The sequence below is a fragment of the Bactrocera dorsalis genome, chromosome 3 (genome assembly GCF_023373825.1).
Source record: "Bactrocera dorsalis isolate Fly_Bdor chromosome 3, ASM2337382v1, whole genome shotgun sequence".
NCBI classification, from domain to species: domain Eukaryota; kingdom Metazoa; phylum Arthropoda; class Insecta; order Diptera; family Tephritidae; genus Bactrocera; species Bactrocera dorsalis.
Genome location: NC_064305.1, coordinates 67,386,956 through 67,401,350, shown reverse-complemented (window position 1 = coordinate 67,401,350; position 14,395 = coordinate 67,386,956). Strand labels below are relative to the sequence as shown.

Below are 14,395 nucleotides of genomic sequence, written 5' to 3'. Positions count from 1 at the left end.
GACGATGTAATGATCTATCGGAATCCAAAACTTTAAAAGCCGTGTGCAAAGTCGGTTATCAAAAATACACAAATTTCCTACTTGATTTTGATGGAAGAGACTGTGGTAACATGATTAGAATACTAACTGCTAACATTTTGATTGGCGCCCACGCCTGCAGAATGGATTTGACAGATCGAAATCACTACAGAAAATGTCAAGGGCAAGTGAAACAATGGAGCATCGTAGATTTACTTTATAGCAAAAAACTTTGCCTTGAGTTGGTTTAAAGTTAGCTAAAACGTATTTCAGATAGAGGGACAGTGCGTATGAGTAACATTACTGCAGGTTGTAGTGGTCACTCGGAGTCGCAGATGTTCTAAAAATTCAACTGCATTTTTTTTTTTTTTATTTAAATTTTATAGGAATGGTGTGATTATCGTTTTAGTAATGGTATAAGCCCCGGTCTCCACTTTTTCATCACGTTCTAAACTCGTTAACAAAATTTAAAAAATCAGAAACCACCTTACTTTTTCTTATTTAGTTTGTTGTTTTATTTAACTATCTTTTTTAATATTTTCGCTTCTTACAATTAATCAATAGTCATATTTCATAAACATCTACTTTAATTAAATAATTAATTTAACATGTTTTTTTATGTATAAAAGGAACAATGAAATTTGTATTTGGTTTTTTTATCAAAAGTACAGCATTAAGTATACACGAGGTTTTGATAAAGTTATATTTTTATAAAAAAAAATATTTAGTAATTATTTATAAAGAGGAGTTCAATGTGAGTCTAAAGTAGTACTTTCAAGTTGACACAAATTTCGTGGGATTTTTTTTCTTTTTGGTTTGAACAAATGCATTTTGTGCAGTTAAGTGTGTTTGTGTATAAATACATATGCTTCGGTTCATTTGAGTAGTTAAATATAATTGATTTTCGTATTAATTGCCATGAGTGGTGAGTGCATTAAATTGCAAATGCTTCAGCGGTTGAGTGCACGTATGGAGATATTGATGAATTTCGAACAATTTTGAGTTGTCAATAAATTAATTAAAATAAAAAATATTATTTTGTTAAGTTGTTGAATTTTGAAAATTTTTCGACTAAGAAATTTTTATTTTTAAATAAAATTAACTATGAACAGAAATATTAAATATTTTGCATAATAAATTTCTAGAAGCTTTTGAACAAAAAAAAATTAAACTATGAGTTTTTTTATAAAAAAATATTTGAATAATTTTTATAATACAGTATTTAAACCCAATTATTTTCAATAGAAATATGCTAAAATTTGTTATACAATTAATTTTGATTTATTTTAATTTTTAATTAAATGTAAAAAGTGTAAAAAAATAACAAAAAATCATAATTAAAAATTTAAATTGTTTTTTTTTTATTTTAATAATAATTTTAAAATAGAAATAAAATAAAAAAAAAATAATTTATTTAAATAAAAAATTTAAAATCATATAAAAACGTATTTAAAATTAAGTTTTTTAAATAAAAAAAAAATAAAAATAATTTTAAATTAAAAAATAATGTAAATTTTTTATATTTTATATATTTATTACCAATTAAAAATCTCAAACAACAAGCATTTAAGTAAAACAAACATGATACTAACAGAAAAAATAAATTAATGAATAAAATAGAGTAATATGAAATTGAACAAAAAAATATACCGAATTAAATATTATTAAATAAATATATGTAAACAATTTATAATAAATACTATTAATAAATTACAAAAAACACATAACTTAAAAAATAAAAAAAAATAAATGAACTAATATAAAATTTAAGTCAATTTAACATAAATTGAAATTAATACAAAAACAAAAAAAAAATTGAAATAAAAAAAAATTTCGGTTGTATCGAAGCTGGAATACCCTTGACCAATATAAAAGTTTCCATATAAGAAATTGATTGTGTACGGTCAATTTGTATGGCAGCTATATGACATATTGACTCGATCTGAACAAATTTTTCGTAGTTTAGATCATTGCCTTAGAAAATACGCCAAATTTGGTGACGATAGCTCGACAAATAAAAAAGTTTCTCATATAAGGACATGAATCAGATGGTTCAGTTTGTATGAGAACTATATGCTATAGTGGTCCGAATTGAACTATTTCTTCTAAGATTATAGCTATACTTTGGGCAATCAACCATGCTAAATTTCGAAACAGCACCTCGTCAAGTAAAAAACTTTCCCTTATAAAGACATGAATTCGATCGTTCAGTTTGTATGGCAGCTATATGCTATAGTGATTCAATATCAGTGGTTTCGACCAATTTGCAGCTTCTTGAGGAGAAAAGGGCGTGCCAAAATTTTCAGGTTGATATCTGAAAAACTGCGGATCTGGTTTCCTTATATGCAGATGACAGTCGGTCTAAATCGCATCAGTAAATCGAGTTGATCATTTATGATATACTATATAGGGCCTCCGCTGATTTTTTCAGATTTGCAAACTTCGTGGCAAAGTTTAGTGTAAAAAAAAGTAAAAAAAAATAAAATTTCATAAAAAATATTTTTCAAACAACATATAACAATATATTTCATCATTTTTAAAAAACTTTGTTTTTAATTTAATATTAAATTAATAAAAAGTAGCATAAAATCACATCTAAATATCTGATTCTTCAGATTTATGTCAATAAAGAACGGTATATATATACATGATTTGTGAACACATTCTTAGTAATATTGAAAGATGAAAATATGAAGTTTTTTTAGTCTACTTTTGGGCGCCATTTATAATAATTTAACTATAAATATATGTATTTGTATATAGGTAGGTAGTTTAGCTATATTTTAGTCGAGAACAAGAATTTAGAAAAATGCGCTGTCTAATATCTAAATCGATTTTGGAATTTTTTATTATTTTGTTTTTTTTTTTTGTAATTGCTAACTTTGCTCCACTCTGCCGGTCGAAAAATTTAGTAGGCTTGCAGGTAACTAGATTGGGGCTTGAAAGCACTTTTCTGCAATAATGCTATGTCTCCGTACGCTTTATATACTCTAAAATATGTATATGCTTAGTTGCTACTACTACTATCTAATCATTTGTATTATTTTTATAAATTTTTATTTATAATTATTTTTATTTTTAATTTTATTTTTAATTATTTATTAATGCATTTTTCACAATTTTCAATCTTTTACTTTTAGTTGAGTTTTATTTATTTATTTTATAAATCTAAATTAAAAATACCTAAAATTTCAACAAATTCGTTTAGAATTACTATGCTCGCTTGGTTTCTAATAAAGTTTTTTAATTTTAATTTTCCATATTTTTTATTTTATTTTTATTTTCAACAATCATATAAATACGTATTTAATTGCCAAGCTCAATTTTTGCTTAATTTACACACGTGAAGAAAGGTTTAACAAATCTCACTTAAAACTAGACACCATTCTACACATGCATGATTGGGTAGTCTATTCTATAATCTCTTGTTGTATTGTTATGGACCGCAGTAGTGACTAGACGAGAACAATTTCTTTGAACTTATCAATAATCCTTGGCTTGGTTAATAATTCATACTTAATTTCTTGAAGATATCTCGTTAAATGAAAAAGCTTTCGATGGCAAAAATATGTTATAGTGGTACGATATCGTCAGCTCCGACAAATGAACACGAAAAGGACAAAATTTAAGATCCATATCTCAAAAACTGAGGAACTAGTTCACGTTTATGTAAAGTGACGGACAGCCGAACGTGGCTAAATCGACTCAACTTGTCATTGCTGATCATATCTCGTACACATATATTTTATATGATCTCCGACGTTTCCTTTTGGGTGTTACGAACTTCTTGGCAAACTTAATATACTCCGTTCTCGTTATAAAAAGTTTCTGGTTATTGAAGTTTGTAAATACTTTGGACATTTGCGTTGAAGAGTTTAAGATTTTAGGTAAAGGGGAGACATTCGTCTGCAACCGGCAGATTCAGTGAAATATCTAGAGTTCAACCTGGATAGCAAGCCGTATATCGAAGAGAGAGCAAAAATGCCTTGTAGTGATATATATAGAAATGCCATTGGCAAAAGGTGGGATCTCTCATGGGTCCTCTAACTCTACGATACCATAGTCAAGCCTACTATGCTCTATGGAGTCTTAAGGTGGAGGAGGGCTTCAGAAAATATCACACTCGAGAGCGTTCAACTGGCCGCGCTCATCAGCATGTGTGGTGCACTAAAGTCTACTCCAACGCCATCTTGAATGGCAGCGAAAATTGCTATCAGCCTCAGAGAATCTGGGTTCCTAAAAGAACACCTGTCTGAAATCCTCACACACTTTGACTTCATACCTGATCACTTGGATCATGGATTCTCCAAATAAACTCTGGCGGCTCCTTCTCTGCCCGTAAACAGACAAGTGAGTTGTGGGGTTTCAAAAAGATCCGAGGTTTCCGAGCGAAGTTTTGTTTGCGATGAAGGGTATTTCTGGATCAGTGGGTACGCAAACAAGCGAAGCATTTGGGAAAAAGTGCACCCTTAAGAGATTCAAGAGGTGCCATTTCATTCAGAAAAAAAAAAACGGTTTGGTGTAGTTTGTGAGCCGGTGGATTCATCGGTCCATATTTGTTCAAAAATGATGTTGGTTCTCACTTTTGGGCCGGTCGATGGGGCACCAAATTCGTGTGATATCACACCGCTAAACTTTTTCCTGTAAGGATATGTAAAGTCTAAAGCCTATGCGGACTATACAGCTTTGTGTCAGGCCTTGGAACAAAAGATCACGCGTGTCATTCGCCAGTTACCAGTCGAAATGCTCGAACAAGTCATTGAAAATTGGACTCAACCGATGGGTCATCTCAGACGTAGCCGCGGCTAACATTTGAAAGAGATAATCTTCAAAAAATAAATGCCAAAGAATGTTCTTTCGAAAGATGTTGATGTTTCTTCTTAAAAAATACGGAACATCGAATTAGTTTTAATGTGTGTACCAGGTAATTATAAATCCACGAAACATTTTTCAAGCTCAAGCTTATAGATATATAATTCAAGTAAATGTTTTCTATTTTATTGCTTTTATGTACAAAAGTAGTCACGCGTGTGCGTCTGTTTGTATGTAGTGGTTATATATAGCACTAGTAAGGAACAATTCGCGTTTTCTTAACCATTCTAAGTGGTTCTAGCTTTAGTTTATAGAAATCGGAAAATTTTATATGTACGACAATTGGAAAATATCTATTCAATGGATATAAAGAGTTTAGCTTACATACATATACACATATATGTATATATATATTTATATTATATAACTATATTTTGTTTTACTTTAGGCAATGTTTTCAATGCATTTGGTGTTCGCAGGTACTTTCAGAGAATTTCAATTGGAACTACAATAATATATTTATATTTGCTGTTGTTTTTTATTATAGATATATTTTTATAACAAATGTGCAGATGTTTATTAAAGTGGCAAATGACATACATATGGGCTTAGTTTGTATGGCAATGAGCGGGGAGTTAAGGAATACTTAGTATGTACATAGGTATTAAATACGTAGTATACGAGTATAAGTATATATTTGTGGTAGTTTGTATTTCAACGCTCTTTTTGTATATATGTATGTGTAGATTTGAATATATTTTGTTTGATTAAGAGTGTAGTTAACGCAGTTTATCATCGAGTTTGAAAGTAAAAAATATACATATATATTTTTAAAATAAAATACACAAAATTTTTCTAATTTTTCAAAAAACTAAAAAAATGTTTACTTCGGTTGAAAACTAGCTATAATTCCCATTACAGTTGTATTTCTTATAGACGAAAAGTGTATGAAAATGTCTTTATCTTGATTTTGATCGTACAGTTTGTATGACAGCTATATGCTATAGTGGTCCGATCTCAACTATTGCTCTTGAGATTGTGACATTGTCTTAGATAATACTTCTTATTAAATTTCGTGAAGATATCTTGTCAAATTAAAAAGTTTTCCGTACAAAAAGTTTACTCCGATCGATCAGTTTGTATGGCAGCTATATGTAATAGCAGTCCGATATCGACAGTTCTAACAAATAAGCATATTCTTAGGACTTGCGCATAATTTCAGATTGATATCCGAAAACTGAAATATTTATTAGTTCGCGGATAAGGTCTCTGCCGTTTACTGTTGGGTAGAAAACTGGATATAGTTTGGGGTAAAACAATATTAGCATAGATGAACGAGATTGTAATAATTATATATAAAAATCTTAAGAATTTAAAGAAAGAATTATATATATATTTCAATATTTTTTTTTAACATTAAATAACTATTTTAAAAAATTGAAATAAAACTGTATTAAAATTTGTTTTATTAAAAATAATGACAAATTCACAAACAAAAAAATATAATTAAAAAATATCACTGAATTTTATATAAGCTACAATAACCGTTTTATTTTGAAAACATTAGGGTCAGACACACCCTAATGCTCTCACAATAGAACGGTTATTGTATACTATTTATACTATTTATACTATTTTATTATATATTTTGGTCAACTACTTTATCGCACACCAGCAACACAGAAATTTTTCAAAACAAAGATGTTCTTAATAACTCTATATCATGCTCACCCTAATTTGATTCTACAATAAAAATTCAAAACTATACTCAACCTAATGTGCTGCTTCTATAAAAAAATCTCCAAAAATTTGCAGCTCAGCAAAAAATCTTGCTAATATATTGCTAACTGCATTTATTGCTACTGAAGTACCCTGTATTTTTGCTTTAACCTGTGATTGGATTAATAATTATGTATGTATGTATGTATGTGTGTGGAAAGTTGTGAGCACTCATTTCTTAGTCTCCAGCGTAGACTTGTACAGTTGTATGTATGTATGTATAATTTATTTGTTGTTTCATAAGCCTTTAAATCAATCCCTGAGCACATTTTGGCAATAACTATTTGTTTAAAAGTGCTTTGGAGGAAAGGAAAATGTATGTAAGGCATGCTTCTGCACAAGAAAAAAATAAAAACATTTTGTGGTTAAATAAATTTAACAAAAATAGTCAAAATATGCGGAAATATGGCATTTATTTTTTAGGAACCCAGCGATATTTAAGCGGCTTGGTCGGATTCTTGAACGATTTTCAAGGAAATGGCAAATTTTTTGTTAAATATTTTGACGCTTTAATGCATTTATGGTAGCTTTTTGAACCCCAAGCGTTTTTTTCTAATTTCAAAATAATTTGGAAGGATTTTTGAGTTGAGGTAAAAACCATTATTTTGAATATTTTAACCATTTAATGCACAATTTTGTATATTTTTATTAGAGTTTTGAGACTTTTTATAAAAATTTGAAAAAATGGATTTGTGAACAGATTGATTAAACTTAAAACCAATTGTAAATTCTTATAGGCATAATTAGTTTTTTATGATTGAAAATATTTTAAAATTTGAAAAAAATATTTTTAAAGTTAAAGTATTTTCAATCTAAAACGCTGGCAGCAATTAAATGATAATTTTTTGAAAGTTTTTTTAAAATGTCTGTCAGAAGGTTAAATTTTTCTTTTTTGAAATTTTATAAACCAAATTCTGAATATTGAAGAATAATTTTGTTGTTTCATCTTGTAAATTCAAAAGAAAAACGTTGTTGGAGGGTTAAAAGCTTTATTTACGAATAAGCTTGTATTGGTATTGGTTTAAATAATTTTTTCTCCAACGATTTTCTAAAATTTTCTCAAAACGCTAAAAACTTGAAAAAATCATACAATGAATTAAGGCTTCTATTACTTAATAGGTTATTTAACTTTGAGTTAAAATTAAAACTAAAAATATTGATTGAGTTAAAAATTCAACACTTTTCGAAAAAAGTTTGCTTAGTCGATTGGTAGTTGATTGGTATATTCTAAAATTTATTTCAAGGAATAAATAAAATTTTACTACTAATATTTCAAATGTATTGTAAGGGTTAACAGCTTTTTTTAGTGACAATTAAGGCTACCATGAGCAATATGTGTTGATATTAACCCTTCTAAAAGTTTTTGAAACTGGCATTAACGGGTTAAAAGTTAAGCTTTAGCCGTAAATTTCAGGGTTGCAAATTGGGTTGAAGTAAATTTCAGGATTGAAGTAAATTATTTATTTTTTTTTTATTTTATATTAAATTAACATTTTTTTAGTTGCACTAAATACTTGTTTATAAAGTTATTGAAATAGCCAATCCATGGTCAAAAGCTTCATTGCAGCAGTGGTGGTCATCACCACTTCAAATCGCTTTCGCTGAGCCCCCAAACTGTCTACGCCTTTGTACAAACAATTAGAATAAAAACTCAGTAATTTTTGTTCGACTTTTTTTATTGTTATTACTTTATTTTATATATGTATAATTCGTAAATAATAATAATATTAAGTAAAATGCACACCAATAAACAAAGTACTAGAAATATTAAAAAAAAAATAAAAATTTGCACATAAAAATAAGTATTGCTTGTAAATAAAATAAATTATTTAAAATTTTTGCAATTATTTGCCGCAAAACACGCGCCCTTGGAGTATATACAATAACAAAAATAATGTTTTTTTTTAATTTTTTTTATTTAAAAATTTTTAAATTCAAATTTTTTTATTAACAAAAATTAACAATTTTTTTTAATTATATTCAAAATTTTTTTTTTTTAATTTGAAATATTTTTATAATTTTAAATTTTTTTTAATAAATTTTTTTTTAATTATAAAAGTTGAAAAGTTTTAAGGAATAAAATATATTTTTTAAAAAAGTTGTTAAATTAAATTTGAATTTAAATTTAAAATAAAATTAAAATTAAAAAAATTTTAAAATTTATAAAAATTAAAAATAAAATTTTAACTTTAAAGTTTTTAATTTTTAGATTTTAAGGTTTTTAATTTTTATAATTTTAAAAATTTATATTAAAAAAAATTAAATTTTTTGAAGTTAAAATATTTGAAATTATAAAATTCAACTTTTAAAATTATAAAATTTATTTTTTTGAAATTGTAAAAAATAAATATGTTTAAATATATTTTTGTTAATTTTAAAAATGTTAAATTTAATTTTTTGATTAAAAATTTTTAAAATTAATAAAATTTAATTTTTTTAAATTAAAAATTTTTTAAATTATAAAAATTTAAAAGTTTTTAGGAAATTAAAAATCTTTAAAATTACAAATTTTAATTTAAAAATTCTTTTATTATTGTTGTTTGTTTATAATTTGTTTTACAATTAAAAATAATCTGCTGCAAACGCTACTAACCATAGAATTGTTTCATTAAAATCATTATAATTACATTAAATTAAATTAATTAAAAAAACAACAAAAACATATATTTGCGTGTGTGTAAATATGTTTGTTGTGTAGTAAATTCATGTATTATTAACGGTATAATTGTTTGTATGTATGTTAGCCTGTTTGATTATTTCCATGTTTTTTGTATTTGTAGACATTGATGACTTTTTTTACAGTTATGCGCAAATTATTTGCTGTATACAGCGCTGGGCATGTATGTACATATGTATGCATATTTTGTCTACTCTCTATTTGAATGATTATTTTTGTTTGGAAAAATATAATCGATTTTTGTTTTTGTTTTGTGTAGATTTACATACAAACATGCAGTCACTGCTGCCATGTGTACACAATATGTTTTATGTTTCTTCATTTTGCGTGTTTGCTTTTTCAATACAAAAATTCGGTACATGTTTTAATTAACAAATATGTATACATATATATGTAATTATAAAAATAATTTCAATAATATAAACAATTACTGCGCACAAGTATACAATACATTTTTAATTTATATATTTTTTCGGTTTAATAATTTAAGTCAAATTTATGTTTGTGTGTATGTCAGTATGTACATGCGTCGTTAAATTTAAAGATTTTTTTTTTTGTTTTTTGTCAGTTTTTTCATTTGTTTTGTTGTAAATAAGTGCATTTATTGCTAGCAGCATGAATTTTGAAAACGCTCCTAATCGACCGAATTGTTCTAATTAACTATGCTCATCATAAGAACATTTTTTTGTGGTTGGGTTTTGTTTTTGTTGTTGTCAAAACTAGGTAAATCTACAATTTTTTCAGCTCATAATTTTTTTCTAGCTGTGCTACATAACTACTGTACGTTTCAGTTACTAATTTTAATTATTTTCTTTTGTTATATATTATTAATATTTTATGTATATATGTATATATATAATTTTTTTTTTGAAAATCTAGTTAGCTAAACATTTTTTCGCACAGAATAACAATTTTTTTTAGCTTTTATTAACAATACTCTCGTTTCATAATTGCAATAACTTTACAACATTACTCGTTTTTATATTTATAAATCAATACGCTCACTATAAGTATGTGTATATGTAAGTAAGTAAGTATGTGTGTGTATGTATATTGTATATACCAGCATTAGTCTATTTTGTATTTATATGCAGCATAATTTTAGTCCGTACTGTATATGAGAAAAAAACTGTCTATGAACTTGTTTGTGTGTGTGTGTGTCAGTAGGTACAACATTTAGCTTTTCAATGGATTGTTAGTCACAGTTTTTGCATTTTTCTTTTGCTTTCGTAAATATGTATGTATGTATGTATGTATGTATGTATGCATGTGTGTGTACGCTTATGATTTTAAACCTCACTAGGCGCTTGTTGTTGTTGCTCTTCATATTGTTATTGTTATTGTTGTTATGTGTTTAGACTGGAACCTGTCGACGACTAGATGGTCACGATTGTTATCTATGATTGTGTCGGCATCGGCGTAAAGTAGTGCAGACCGTTAATCTGAAAAGATCATGGAAATTTGTGATTAATAACGAAAAAGTCAAAAAATTTCAAAAATTTAGTTTAAAAAGGAATTTTAGTTGCAAATTTAAACACAAAAGCATATTATTGGTTTAGGTGAGGTTAGGTTAGATTAGGTGAGGTTAGGTTAGTTAGTCAGACAGGCTACTTAGCCACACTTAGACCAGTTTTGGTACTTTGCGATGCCAGATGGAGTTCAGTTGCGAGATCCAGGAGGGCTAGTCATCCTTTAGGCTGCATCCGCTTGACGCGAATTTCAAAATATACTTTGTGGCTTCAATGCATCTTCCAGAGTCTCATACCCTAAATGCTTAAGCCTACTCTAGTCAATAACTATATGTCTCCCACTCAAATTGGTTTAATTTTCCTTCCGAATTGAGTATAAAATGTACTTTCAGGAATGGCTAGTAGTGGGCTACGGTTTGTTTTACACTTCTTAAGATACCTAAGCAACTTTCTATATTTTGGACAGTCACAATTTAAGCATATTATAGGTTAGGTGAGGTAAAGAGGTACATCCTAACAGAGACCTTACTTGAGCAGCTTAGAACGTCGTTCCGTTTTGGTAGTGCTTTGAGCCTTTCAGAAAATTATTGAAACGGCTAATGTTAGTTTTGGCTGGAAAATAGAGCAGAAAGCAAGTAGTTCAGCAGATCCCTTGTGTTCTAATCTAGGGCTAAACAGTAACACGGTTGTTCACCAGTGCCTGCAGCGCTTGTGAAGTTGCTTGGTTCAGTGGTAGAACGCAAGCTGCCGATGGATAACCAACACGGTCCCAATTTGATTTGAGTGGGACAAAGATGCCGCCTCGGCTTTGCAGTTGCCACCGATTTCGGTGTGCCCAGGTACCCAAACGAGTCTGAAGTAGCTTGTTGCTATTTATAGTGAAGGCTTGAGCTCAACACTAGTATTCTATCAGACTTAATGCTCACCCCCTGACACTGCACTTCATGGTAGTAAGTCTAATACTAAATCTAAGATAGACGTACAGCTGCTTATGAAAAATTCCCTCTCCGACCATCCTTTTTTACTTCGACTCAACCGTGAAAAAAATTACATTGGTTGTCGATATGAGGTCAAAGTCGAAAATGCAGTTGAAGGAGGAGATAATTCCGGAATGCCCTTGTACGGATTCCTTCATATACCCAGCTTTCCCTGAGTCTTAGAGCTTCGCAAAAATACACCTTCCGGCTGATTGAGGGGATCTGGTAAGTTTCGTCTGTAAATGAGCAAGCTGGAATCAGATATGGCTTTTGGAAGCAGCTCCTTATTTAAGTGTATATGTTCCAAACACTTTGAACCCTCTAACACCCAAAAAACAACTAGTAAAATCCTGTTGATATTTTTCTATGATTCAGTATATTTGGAGAGTTCTCCACACTTACCGTCATATCGTATTCGGTGATGTATGCGGGTATCTCTAATTGATCCTTGGAAATGGCGGAGTATAAGTGCTCGACACCGGGAAGTGAGTGTACCTTGGCTTTGATGGCGGGCGCCATGAATGTTGTGAACCACCAGGTCATCATCTATTGGAAGCGAAAATTCAGTAAGTATATACCATATACCTAAGAGTTTTAAGCATTTCGATGACTCACCTTAGTCCAAAATGTTGGGTGCACAATATAGAAGGCCTTCAGGTTTTTCTTGTACCTTAAAAAGTGTTAAAGAAATTTATTAAAATTAAAAAAATATATTTTATATGTTTCTATTTATCTTTTTTTCTTTTAAAAAATTATTTGTAAATAATTATTTCAATTAAATACATACATATATTCATTTCAATATTTCTTTTCTGGTACTCACTTGTATGGTAATATACTGTATACTTCACGCAACCAGTGAAGTGATGGATAGTTATTTGTTGAAGTCAAAGTATGGAAGTACGCAATTACATAATCGCCCTTAACGATGGGATCCAAAAGTTTTATCAAATACAAAAGTGCCTACCGGAAAAAGGTTATGATGAATGAGTGCTGAGAATCGGTGATTTAATGGTCTTACCTTCTCCAAATCGATATTGTGTGCTGGGAACCATTTGCCGCAAAACACGACAACTGGTCGGCCCAAACGATCGACGCCACTCTGATACAGGCATCCAATGCCGGAGACTTCTGTAAGATCTTCAATTTGAGCGCGATGCAAGAGGCGTTCATATCTGTTAAGATAGAGAGAGGGAAAAGTAAACATTAGTTATGATTGCTGTTGACTATTTTTAAAACTCAAGATATATTTTTGGTGACCATGACAATTTTCAGATATAACAATAACTAACTTATTCATTATACAGCTATTACTAGTGTTCGAGAGAGCTAAGCTTATGAAAAGCAATTCCTACGACCGCTTTAGGGTGAAAATATTTTGTTATTTAAAAGCAGTAAGAAACTTCAACACAGAATTATTCTTGTCAACTGATGCTACTTTGGACTGAGTGTGCAATTGAGAACTAAAATCCTCTCTCGACGAACAAAGATCAAACTCTACAAGTCACCCATCATCCCCGTCCTGCTAGGCATGTAAGATGAAAACATCTGATGAGTCAACGTTACAAGTTTGCGAGAGAAAGGTTCTGTGGAGGATTTATGGTCCTTTACGCAATGGCAACAACGAATACCCCAATAAAGAAGAAGAAAGCATAATGTGTACGATTTGCCTCTCTCTAAAACTCGACGAATCAAAGAACGATATTTATTCAATTTGAAATCTTCATTGCCACTTTAAGAAATTAAGCTCAAAAGCCTCGGTCCTAAGTGTTACAAAGTAAGGTACAGTATTGACCCCAAAAAATTTTTAAGTCTTAATTTATGTGAATTTTCTCTGTTTACTGCGTATACTCGTCACTTGTATGAAAATAATGTAGCGCAGTGTAAACATTATTTCACATTTGTAAATATGGTATATATAGTATATCTACATATGTAAATGCTTGAACGAACTTATTTTAAACAATATTTACTTGTAATATTCATGACATTTGTAAATATATGTATGTCATCATAAATAATAAAAAGTTGGCAAATATATATGTAATTATGTAAATATTATTATACCAAAGTTAAGTGTGCTTTCAACTGGTTTGTAAACAACGGAAAAGCAGACTATTGCGAATAACATACATGCATACATATGTATATTTTAAGTGTACAAATACATACAAATGTATATCAAAATAATACAATAGTAATAGCCCAACAAAAGAGTGCTATTTACCAACTTCGGAAAGTGTTAGAAAAATGTTTGTGTGTATGTATGTATATAAAAGCCATGCATTACAGCTATTGGAAAGCCGATACTAATCAAATTAGGAAGTAATTAGAATAAATGTGGCAAGTAATACAAACAAAAGCATATAAAGTAATTTTTATTTTTCCTACAAGCAGTCATACATACTAGGGTGGGTAAAAACAATATTTTTTTTCGCTTCATACACTGAAACATACTTGTATGTAGGTTTTTATACACCTCTCAGAAAGTCTCTACATGTTTTTCGATTTGTAATGATTGTTTTTCGTTGAGTTTTAAAATATATTAGAAAAATATGTTTGTTTTAAAATAATAAATTTTTAAACGCTAATATCTTTTTAACGGTTAGTTTTATTTTTTATATAAATTTTTTTTATTTTCCCTCGACTATAACAAGTATGGG

At 28.9% G+C, this 14,395-nt stretch overlaps 1 protein-coding gene across 8 annotated transcripts in view; it reads right to left on the bottom strand.

Annotated features, from left to right (window-relative positions):
- Positions 1–9,465: 9,465 nt before the first annotated feature.
- LOC105228978 (protein GDAP2 homolog) overlaps positions 9,466–14,395 on the bottom strand; it is a 92,635-nt gene continuing 87,705 nt past the window's right edge. For all 8 annotated transcript variants that reach the window (XM_049451807.1, XM_049451810.1, XM_049451811.1 and 5 more), the window contains 5 exons: positions 12,754–12,907; positions 12,556–12,695; positions 12,348–12,402; positions 12,135–12,278; positions 9,466–10,728 (listed from right to left, as the gene is read on the bottom strand). In XM_049451807.1, the coding sequence (XP_049307764.1) occupies positions 10,684–10,728; positions 12,135–12,278; positions 12,348–12,402; positions 12,556–12,695; positions 12,754–12,907 (538 nt within the window). In that variant the 3' untranslated portion in view covers positions 9,466–10,683. The remainder of the gene's footprint in view (positions 10,729–12,134; positions 12,279–12,347; positions 12,403–12,555; positions 12,696–12,753; positions 12,908–14,395) is intronic.